The following is a 12,120-nucleotide window of genomic DNA, read 5'->3' as shown; positions in this document are numbered from 1 at the left end:
TATCTAGCCTAATGTTCTACCACTTGAACCACAGTTCCATTTCCAGCTTTAGAGTGGTTAACTGGAGATGAACTTTTTTATCTTCAGGCTGACTTTGAACTATGATCCTCAGATCTCAGCCTCCTAAGTTGCTAGGATTCCAGGTATGAGCCACTGTCACCTGGCTCTTCTTTACTTTTAACTTATGATCCCTTAAAAATCTATTATTTAAGCTATTAATCTAAACAACAATCAAATCTAGAAATAATTCTTGGGGCTGGGAAGGTGGCTCAGTGGTAGAGCTCTTGCCTTGCATGCCTGAGGCCCTGGGTTCTATTCCTCAGCACCACATAAGCAATAAGAAAAAAGCCGGAAGTGGCGCTGTGGCTCAAGTGGTATGAGCACTAGCCTTGAGCTGAAGAGAGGAGCAGCGCCCAGGCCCAAAGAACCCCCCCAAAATAGAATATAATTCTTTTCTTAAAACTCATTTTTAATTTTTTTTCTTTTGAGCCACAGTACCACTTCTGGTTTTCTGGTGGTTAATTGGAAATCAGAGTCTCACAGACTTTCTTACCTGGGCTGACTTTGAACCAAGATCCTCAGATCTCAGCCTCCTGAGATTATAGGTGTAAGCCACTGGTGCCTGGACTTTAAACTCAATTTTGATTTTTAAAACTCAATTCTGATTTTGGCAAATCAGAATTTAAAATAAAGTTTGCCCTAAAAATAAAAAGTGAAATTCAACTTCTCCACTGATAAAATTTCAAGGTGGTTGCTAGCCTGTTAAAATTTAGAATTATAGATTATATCTAACTGAATTATTAAATTTTCCATTTTGGGTAAACAATCCAAATTTAAATTCTGCGGAGTGGATATAGGTTTTATAAATTATTATCAGGAAAGTAGTAGACAATTTCTTATGAATGATATTGATTCTTAGTTCTCTTTGAAGTAAGTACTCATTTACCTTGTGTAATTAATTTGAAAATCTTACATATGTCATTGTATCATAAATGTCCACCATATTTTTTTCTTCCAGTTGAGAGAATTGGTGTAGTTGAATTCTCATTGACCATATTTCAAATGGCTGACTAGTCAATTTTACAGCATAAAGTAATAAACCTTGGGAGCCGTTTTACCAGCTCTCTGGGCCTTTCCACATACTGCTCTATCTGGAATATTCTTTCCTGTCCTACATAACATAAATACATGTTTTTTGTTTACCTTTAACAGAGGAGCTAACATGACCACTCCAATCTGACTCACTTGTCTTCTTGATTTCATATAATGGTAGTTTTCCCCTATCAGTATCCATAATTCTTCCTCATTTACTTTTAGCTTGAAAATTGTGTAGGATTTTACCACATGGATTTATCATAATTTGCACACACACACACACACACACACACACACACACACACACACACAAAACAGTCTCTTAATGAAGCAATTAAAATTTCCTTTTCATTTTTGACTATTACCAAAAAAAAAGAAATTCCAAAAACAAATGTTTTAAATTCCTGTGAATATTCTGCAGATGAGTTGATCCAGAGAAGCTGACAACCTCCCATTGGCTTTAGCTGTGTTTAAATCTCCTGTTTCCAAAATAATAATAATAAGTCTCCTGTTTCCTTGCCCTTCATTTTATGACTAGTGTTCATAAAAAGTATATGATGACCTCCAAATAAAGTAAAAATTTATGTGCTTAATTTATGTGATAAGGTGAAAATTTTAGATTTCCAAGGAGGCTTGTCTTTAGCAGAAACTGGGCAGCTTTATGAGAGAAATGAATTAACTATACTTGGTACATACTGAACATTTGTGGTTTGAGTCAACATTGGTCTCCTCTGAACCACATCTCCATGGACTGTAATGCCATATTGTACCACACTTTCTTGACTCACTTAATCATGAGTAAATAATAGGCACTTTCTCAATTCTGTTATTTGTGACTAGTGCTACAATATACATAGAAATGCAAGTATTTTCATTGTGGGTGAGGTTGGATTCCTTTGGATAGATAACCAGGAGTAATATAGCTAGATCACATAGTAGGTCGATAGTTTAGTGTTTTGAGGCACACTATGCTGATTTGCAAAGGGACAAAATTAATTTACAGTCACATCAATTGTGTTTAGGTGTTCCATTTCACCCATATCCATATGGTGGGTTTTGTTTTCTTGATGATAGTCATTCTGACTGGGATAAGATGAAATATCATGGTAATTCTGAGTCGCCTTTTTTGATGTCTTGATTTAACTTATGGCTAAAAACAGCCTTACATGAACATGTGTCATGTATTTAGTGTCCATTTGTATTTCACTGCTAGTGTTCTCATAGATCTACCTTTGGAAGTAACTTGACCTTTAGACTATAATGTGATATGGGGAGGTTCTTTTCTGTTTTCTTTTTTCTATCTACTTTTTTTTCTATTTATTTTCTTTTCTATACTGTTTTCTATTCTATATATATATATTTATTTTTATTTGCTGTTGTTGTTGCTCTTTTGTTTTTAGTACCTGCTATCTAGGCTCTGTCCTTGAGGGTTTTGTTTTTGTTTTTGTTTTTGTTCAAGGCTAGTACTCTACTACTCAAGCCACTGTTCAAATTCCTGTTTTTTGGTAATGAATTGGAGATCAAAGTCTCATGGACTTTCCTGTCTAGGCTAGATTTGAACCAAGATCTTTAGATCTCAGCTTCTTGATGAAAATAAGAATGCTGATTTTTAAATCAGTGTCTGTTTGATTTATTTAATGGTTTTGTCTTTGTGTCATCTCATAGCTTAATTATTAGTAAGATTAAGGCACTTTGTTTTTGCTGAATTCCTAGGGGAATTTCGATTTCTTCAATGTTCATGTCTGTATAGTTCCTGGAGCACTGTCCTTTCTCAAATAAATAAATAAGTAAATGACCCTATGGTAAAATGTTCTCTAAATATAATAAATATCACTTCTTTTCCAAATATTTGTTATTTTTCTTTTTAATACAGAATCTTACTTGTTTATAAATTTGGAGTATATTCTTTTACATTTTGCTCTTTTGCTTTTAAACATAAATAGAAAATCCCTCTGAAAAATATAAACACAAAAATACATGTTCTTACACTTTGGGTACTATATTATTACTTAACTACTGTCCACATCGATTTTCCAGATTTTTGCCATGTTACATTTATCTTGATGATACTTCTTTTGCTAGTAATATGACTACTCATTAAATGTTTTGTAATATCCCACACTATCGTATAAAGATTACAAAATATTATTTGCAAGGAAATTTGTCATATTATTCTCTATACCTTTCTATTTCAGTTTTTTAAATTTTTATGTATATATTCTATATAAATGTCAAGTTCCAGAAGAGTGGTTTTAAATTTTTCAAAAAATTAAAACTAAAATACTATTTTTGTTCACCTTTTGTTGCTACTGTAACAAATACCAGAGAGAAACTATTTTAAAAGAAGAAAGATTTAAGCAGAAGATATGGCTCAGATGGTTAAAAAAAAAAGCCAGAAGAGTATGAGGCCTTGATTCAAGTACCAGTTATGAAATGGAAAGAGAGAGAGAGAGAGAGAAGGGATAATTTACATTTTATATTTGGCTCACAACTTTCCAGGTTTCAGCCCATGCTTGCATAACTCCTTTTTCTCCTTATGGCATCCACAAAACAAAAAGAGTGTAATAAGAAGAGGCTAAGGTATAGCTGTTAAGGAACACTCCTGGAATCTACTCCTCCAAACAGGCTCACCTTCCAGTTTCAGTACCTCTCAAATCCATTCAATTTTTTTTGTTCAACAATAGACTAAATTATTCATTAATTCAAAGACTTCATGACTCCAGTGGTTCAGAAAACATATCCAGAGGTGAGCTTTTCTAATCTCCCAGGCATCTCTCAATTGAAGTAAGTTGATAATTGAGATTAATCATGACAAGCAGGAGGCTGAGACCAGGAGGATCACAGTTGGAAGCCAGCCCAGGCAGCAGTCTTTGACACTCCATTTCAACTAAAACCAACAACTCTGAGGCCCTAGATTCAGTTCCGATATTGGAAATATTAACCATAGCAAATATTATTTAGAAAAGGTTGATAACTGCCCATGATTCTCAATGTTCTATCATTTCTTCTAAATCTCCATGTTTCTTAAGGAAAGGTTTAAGGTTTCTCAGGAAACCTTGAAATTATATAGGGTTTATATATAGCACTATTTTTCTGTATAGATTCTGTGGTTAAATATTATATTAATGTTTTATGTTCTTTTAGCTTTTAGATTTATTTTGAAATTTGAGAAACCCTCCCTCATAGTTTCAATCATCTTCCTTTGAATAAGAAAGCATATTATTTATTATAATTATTCAGAGGAACCTACCTACACAAAATTCGGAATCTAATAATATAGGCAAATGATTTTTATCTTTATTCTCAATGTCATTATTAACATGAACTGTTGTTTTTCTGCTATATAGCATTTATCTACTCCATTATTTGATAACATATCACAAATGATTTTAATATGGTAGGGATTAATATCTAAAGTAAATGTAGTTATCAACTGTGAACCAAATTTATGTGATGCTTTGTTATATTTCAGGTTAGTGGGATGGTTTAGCCATGAACTGAGCACTAGATTTAAAATGGATAACAGTAAGTCTACCATTTCATTTCAAGATTCACTTTATTTTTGCTTCATTTTAATTTCTGTCTGTCTTTGTATTATACATGTATAAAATATAAATGTCCCTATAGAAAGAGCACTTTGAAAATGTCACTGAGAATTCTAAAAATAAGAAATGACATTTTCAGTGTGTAAGACTACATGTTTATAGGTTTTTAACCTGATTTTGAGTCTGTTCTTTCATAGAGAAGTAAAAGAAAATGAAATCTAGCATATGACTCCTGAAGCTTGGCAGATCCCATAATGACAGAGAGACAACACATCAGACAGTGAAAGCAGAAGGGGTTTGAGACTTGTGGTCAACCCAGGGAGGCCTGGGTAATCCATGCTGCTTCTGGATTCTTTTGTTATCTTGCAAATCAAACTGCATCATCATCTGCTCATTGTTCCTTCTCCTCCACATAGCTCATGAATGATATAGACAGAATAGATGGACACTATTTCAGAGTTTACAGTCCCAAACTGTAAACCATGTAGCACATAACATTAATTTTTTAAATACACATTTTAAACTCTGTGTTCTGAAATATTTCCTTTTTTGTGGAGAGGGGCGATTCTTGCTATATACCAGAGAACAGCAATTAAGCCCTAGTGGGTAGGAGTGACACTGGACCATACAAGGGGCTCACAAGGGTCTTCCTCCTTCTTCCTGTATGAATCTTCCTCAGTCACATAGGAAGCAGGATGTATCATGTGCGTTTAGAGAATTTCATGCAAACTAGATCCTTCAGAGTTTCTCTGATCTGGAGCTAGTGTTTCATATAGATATTTGAATATATAATAGCCCGGTGATAGGAGAACTGCTTTTTAAATTAGGTCAGGAAATGATTTTTTAAAAAGATTTTTGAGGAATATATTGTTTCTTTCTGAATATTCAGCTGTATATTGTGGTTCTAAAGCTGGCATCAAGCTATATAAATATGCCAGTATGATCATGTTCAGTGGAAAATTAAAGAACAGATAGCGGATTGAATTTACCCAACAGATTACAGTTTGACTAGCCCCAGGTGAGATTAATTTCTAAACACTCATAATGCTTTCTTAGGTATAGTTTTAACTTGATTTCTAACTAGCTAGCTTTTTTCTTTGTCATGGGGCTTGAACTCTGGGCCTGGGTGCTGTCCCTGAGCTCTTCATCACAAGGCAAGTGCTCCCCCACTTGAATCACAGCACCACTTCCAGTTTTCTAGTGGTTAATTGGAGATCAGAGTCTCACAGACTCTCCTTCCCCAGCCTGGCTTAGAACGGAGATCCTCAGATCTCAGTCTCCTGAGTAGATAGGATTACAGGAGTGAGCTACCAGTGCCCAGTTTAGGAATATTTTTAATGTCTGCTTGTATCTAAGGAAGAATCCTAGAGGTCCACATAACCTTCTTAGGTCATTGTAGTCATCTGTCTGCCTTTGGGTGACATGCAAGTATGTGACATTCAAATCTTGATGTTCTCACTAATTATAGGCCCTTGTGACAGAAAAGCAAAGCAGGTACCAAAAAAAAAATCTGGGTTGGAAACAGGAAAGTGGAGGACAGGGTCCAGAAAATCTTCAACAAGAGGTTCTTGTGATTTCTTGTGACTTGTAGTTTGTTGAGAAGGGAGGAACAGGGAAGATCAGAATTTCTAGTGAAGCAGAAATGTGCAAGAAGTTTTATTCAGCTCTGACAACCTACTGTATCTTTACTTTTTCTATACTCCATTAAAGAATATTCTAAGCAATTATAAACTTTTTTTTCAGAACTAAAATTAATCCCAGGAGCCAGTGGATTCCGAATTTCAAATCCTCCCATGTTGTTGGTCTGCTCCTTGCATGCTAGTCTAGAGGTAAGAGAGTTACCTGGGATTTAGCCTTCCCCATCTTCTCCTTTCACCTTATCTGGTTATGAGAGATTTAGCACTATTTTTTGTAAGTAACAAGATTATTATTTAAACTGGGCATGGTAGCTCATTTTTATATTACTTATCAGTAATCAGGAGGCTCACAGTTCAAGGGAAACACACAAAATATTAAAGAGACGCCATTTCAAAAAATCAACTGAACGTGCCTGGTAGTTTATACAGTAGTGATATCCAAGCAGGAGGAAAAGTAAGGAGCGTTGTTGTCTAAGGGCATTCTGAGCAAAAAAAAAAAACACAAGACCTTGTCTAAAATAAACCAAGAGCAAAATTAAAGACTGGGGGGGGTGTGACTCAAATGCCACAGCCCTTGTTAGCAAGGGCAAAGCCTGGAGTTCAAATCCCAGAAGTGCAAAAAAAAAAAAAAGGAAGGAAGGAAGGAGGGAAGGAAGGAAGGAAGGAGGGAAGGAAGGAAGGAAGGAAGGAAGGGAAAGGAAGGAAAAGAAAAGAAAAGAAAGATTACAAATATGAATAATCATTGGACCAAAAAAAGCATTTGTTTTGTGTATTTGGACTGTGACTGTGTCATGATTGTTATCTTTTATTTATATTTGCTGTCCCTGGCCCAGAGCTTGTCACTTTGCTATTTCCCAGTATTCATTAAACTGTCTCAACCTGTGTAGAGAAATGTTTTCTGTTTCACAAATAATATGTGTAGACTTGAATGCATTGTTAAAAAATGTTTAGTGTAAATCTGCAATTAATTAATTTATATTTATTAAAGAAGTATTGTGTTTGCTGGGGAATCTATTTCTTCCAGTTCTAGGGACCTGGTAAAGATGGATTTATAGGAAACAGAAAAGCTAGAGTGAAAGTAATACCTAGTAAATCAGCCTTGCTACATAGGTCAAGGTTTTGTTTTCCTGGGTCTTGGAAAATCAAGAAGAATATCTCCTACTATAACTCATTTTTTGTAATTTTACTTATATTTCTGCCTTTTTTGGTCTCATCCTAAAAACAAAGCAGAATTTTCATAATCCAGTTTATATGTAAATTTAGATATAGATAGATAGGTGGATAGATAGATAGGTAGATATGCATGCTTGAAAAACAAGCTGTGATTTGTTTGGTAACACTTCACGATATACTAAATTCATTCAGGCAAATATATATGGTTACATATCAATATTTCATACATAACTTGCCAAATAGTTAATAATATTAACACAAATACTATTTGAACATATTTCTAACATACATTTGAGTGAAATACACTGTAAACAAATATGCATACCTGTTCTAGTAGATGTCTTATACCAATATATATTAAAGTAAAAATATTTCCTATTTTAGTTAATCCTGTTGAGATTTGAGAATTAAGTAACAGGACTGAAATGTCTCAAATCTTTTCAAAAAACTAAATTCAATGAACAAGCATAGCAGCTTCTTATTCTGGCCACTGGATGGCAGTGCCAAGTTCCTCAGCTTTATTCAACATTACCTTCAAGTGATAATTGCATATTCTTTGCATCCAATTTGGAGAGCACTTACTCAAATTGACCACTAGAGGTCAATAATTTTGACAAATTATTACTAACAAAATTTTTCAGCCTGTAAATACGTATTTTCTGTTTCTTCTTAATAATGTAAAATTCTACCTAGTAAAATGGGTAATAATGTTTAAATTTATCTTATAATATCAATTTAGAGACACATTTAGTTTAAATATTTTGGAACAAGATTTTATTTGCAAGTTTCTATTAAGGAGAAGATAAAAGTAAAAGGGAACACACCAAGACATCTTAGGAGGAACTAGTAGTTAGCATGATTTCTTCAATTTTGTTTTGCAAACAAGTTCTGTGAAATAGCTAGAAATTTCTCTCTCTCTCTCTCTCTCTCTTTCTCTTTCTCTTTTTCTCTCTCCCTTCCTCCCTCCCTCCCTCCCTTTCTCTCTCCCTATTTCTCTGTGTTGGCAAACATATTTAAGTCAGGATTTTGCTTAGGCTGGTCTCCTTGACCTTGCTGTATAACCCACGCTGGATTTGAACTCAGATCTTCGTGCTTCAGCCTCATAAGCAGTGTGGTTACAGGCATACATCACCACACCTGGCCAGAAAAGGTCATATTAGTATGACTTCTGCAAGAAAATGACTTGTTTTCCACTCTTGCCCCTTCTGCTGTGGGAAGAGAAGTTCTTTTCCTTTGTTATTGTTTTTTCTATTCCTTTCATATTGTGTTAGTCCCCTAGATGAAGTTTTATCTCTGTCCCTTTAATATTTGCAGCTTAAACCTTTTAAAATATCCCAAAAAGCCCAACAGCAGTGAAGTCCTCTAGAACCTCTAATTACTTAAGTATTTCTCTAGAGCTTCTTACTGAAATCTTACAGTACTGAGGCTTGTTCTGACAAAGATTCCCTTTAACTAATCAAATTTTTGGTGGTTATAGGGCTTTTAAAAAATTCCCTCTCTCATTATAAACTGTAAAAGTTTAAAATTGCAAAATAGCACACAGTTTGCAAGTTCTGTTACATTACACAACTTTTTATGCATTTCTATAATAGCAACAAGTGAGTAAGCACGTGTAAATTAGCAATGTTGCTACCTGCCTAGTCTTTTTAAATTAGTTATTTTATTGTAAGGGACAAATGGAGGAAGCAGGAATAAGTGAAAGAAATAAATGCAAATACTCCTACTTAAAAATCATTTGCTTTATCTTAGATTTTTAAAATCTTCTTCTCCTTCTTCTCCTTCTTCTCCTTCTTCTCCTTCTTGCTCTTCTCCCTCTTCTCCCTCTTCTCCCTCTTCTCCCTCTTCTCCCTCTTCTCCCTCTTCTCCCTCTTCTCCTTCTTCTTCTTCTTCTTCTTCTTCTTCTTCTTGATGGTTGAGGTGATGGGGCTTGAAATCAGGCCCTGGGCACTGTCCCTGAGCTCTTTTGCCCAAGGCTAGCACTCTACCACTCAGAGCCACAGAGCCAGTTTTCTGCTGGTTATTTGGAGATAAGAGTCTCACTGACATTCCTGCCCCAGGCTGTCTTTGAACCACGATCCTCAGATCTCAGCCTCCTGAGTTGCTAGCATTACAGAAGTGAGTCACTGATACAAAGTTTATTTTAGGCTTTTGAGTAATCTGAAGAAGAAATGAAGTATACAGGAAGAGGCATGCATGTTATGTATAAATGTTATATCATTTCATGTATGGGACTTGAACATGAAGGTTTAAAGGAGTAGTCCCCTGCAGATACTGAGGACGAACTATACTTCACAATACCCTTCTTCTGTATGGAGCTTGTTGCTGAATCAGAGATTTTTCTAGAGTTTTTAATTTAATAAATGACAAAAGCATAAAATGGGGGAAAATAGTAGGAGGAGGAGTGCAAAAAGCAAGTGCAGGAGGACTAAATATACTTGAAATACTTCGTATTCATGTATAAAAAGAGAATAATGAAACCTATTAAAAATTTTGACAAGGAGGGGACAAGAAAAAGTATATGGAAAAGTAGAAAATACTATAAGGAGAATCGTTTGTATAATGAATATACACTAATATAAAAAGATGAAAAATACCTGGAATAAGAAAAAAAATCCTAGAGTACTGCAGTTTCCAGAAAGAAATACGGAGTGGTCCCTCTTCTGGCTTCTTTTCAGACTTGACCAACCAAACCTCGTTGCCTTGCCAGTCTCTGTTTTTGCCCTCTGAGAGTATGCTGGTAGCAAAATGTGGCTGAGTTCCTTTGAGTCTTTGTGGCCCCAAGTCTACTTATATCTTCTTCTACATGAGAAAATGAGGCTATGTTTTCTACCAAATTTTATATAACCCGTATATTAATTATTTGTTTTCCTTGCTGAGAATATTTTATTTCACAATTTAACTGCATACTTTTTAAAACTATTAAAGTAGGGGAAGTTTGATAAAGCACTTAATGGAATCCTATCTTTTTTATATACACATTGTCTCTATACTTTTTATATATTATACAGTTTGTTAGAATAGAAAGGTTTGTTTATAAAATGGTTCAGAAAGAAAAATTGATGTTTTGTAGAATTTAAATGCAGTTAGTGGGGCTGGAAAGGTGGCTCAGTGGTAGAGTGCTTGCCTTGCATACATGAGGCCCTGGGTTCGATTTCTCAGCACCACATAAGCAGAAAGAGCTGGAAATGGTGCTGTGGCTCAAGTGGTAGACCACTAGCCTTGAACTGAATAGCTGAGGGACAGTGACCAGGCCCAGAGTTCAGGCCCCACGACCTACAAAAAAATAAATAAATAAAAATAAATGCATTTAGTAAGGTATGTTTCTTGGTGATTATGCTCATAATTTCTTATTTATATGTATTTTTAATGACATTTTGTCAATGTTTCTGTTATGGAAATGACCTTCAATATTTAATGGTAGAGTATTTAAAAGAGGACATGATTTTACAAAAAAAAAATACCTAAAATCAGATACTGATTTAAGAGGTCAAAAGTGGGCATTGCCTTCCTATGTATGATTTACACTGAAATTTTGCTTCTTTGTGAATTCATAGAACACTTAATCTTATTCCTTTTCATCCTGCAGATCTTTAGAGAAGCAACCGTGAAAGCATTGAGAAGAAAATCTATTTTGCTTACCGGCTATCTGGAATATTTGATCAAACATTATTATAGCAAAGATAAATCAGAAACCAAGGAACCAATGGTGATCATAATTACTCCATCCCATATAGAGCAAAGGGGCTGCCAGTTAACACTAACGTTTCCTAATTCTGAGAAAAATATGTTTGAAGAACTATCAAAAAGGGGAGTGGTTGTAAGTATGTTTCTAACAGTGCTGGTTTTCTATATGGGTTGCATGTTGGGAGGATTTTATATTCTTCCATTACTCCTTCTTGCATGTCATTTCATATCACTCAATCATTGTCAACAGCATTCATCACTGAGCTAATGGAGGAGAAGGGAGATCAGTCTGCCATTCTGCTGAAAGGGAAGAAACCACAAATTTAGGGTATTAGAAGAGTCTTATGGCTTTACTCATTCTTTACAAAACAGGATGGAAAATTATTTCAACATCATGATTCATCAAAACTCATATAACATATATATTTAATATGTTGAATGAAAGAACTTAGTTTAGTAATAAAAGTGAATTTGATTTAGTTTCTTGCTTAAACTAAGTTATTTTTTACCTGTCACTTTAGTAAGAAAGCAATAGTGACATTTCTTAGCAGTGGTCACATTTTGAGGATTTTTTTAAGTTTAATTTTATTGTAAAGATGCTGTACAGAGGGATTATAACTACATGAATAAGGTACATTTCTTTTTGAACACTGTTAGCCATTCCATTGTTGTTCTCCTACTATCCTTGCCCTCCACCACTCCTCACCCCACCCACAAAGTTGTAAAGATCACTTCCAACATTGTGTCCTGTGAGTATCATTGTTGCAGTGGGTCATCTTTTGTACTTCTTTCAGCATTTTGTTATTTTCCTTCCCTCCCCCCAATCAGATAAGTGCATATACAAGGAGGCTACCAGAATCAAAGACAGAGATTGTCAGGGGTAAATTAATGAAAAAATAAAAAATGAAATAAAATATGAAGAAAGAACTAGATATAGTACATGGGTGACATCAAGGTTGACAACTAAAAAAGAAGACCTGCTGTTT

At 34.7% G+C, this 12,120-nt stretch overlaps 1 protein-coding gene across 3 annotated transcripts in view; it reads left to right on the top strand.

The window, feature by feature from the left end:
• Positions 1 to 12,120, top strand: part of Kynu (kynureninase) — a 98,691-nt gene that overhangs the window by 78,920 nt on the left and 7,651 nt on the right. For all 3 annotated transcript variants that reach the window (XM_013030073.1, XM_013030071.1, XM_013030072.1), the window contains 3 exons: positions 4,568 to 4,620; positions 6,384 to 6,469; positions 11,037 to 11,267. In XM_013030073.1, coding sequence (XP_012885527.1) covers positions 4,568 to 4,620; positions 6,384 to 6,469; positions 11,037 to 11,267 — 370 coding nt within the window. The remainder of the gene's footprint in view (positions 1 to 4,567; positions 4,621 to 6,383; positions 6,470 to 11,036; positions 11,268 to 12,120) is intronic.

Source organism: Dipodomys ordii, unplaced genomic scaffold, assembly GCF_000151885.1.
Source record: "Dipodomys ordii isolate 6190 unplaced genomic scaffold, Dord_2.0 Scaffold126, whole genome shotgun sequence".
Classification (NCBI taxonomy): domain Eukaryota; kingdom Metazoa; phylum Chordata; class Mammalia; order Rodentia; family Heteromyidae; genus Dipodomys; species Dipodomys ordii.
This window is presented reverse-complemented; position numbering and strand designations above follow the sequence as displayed.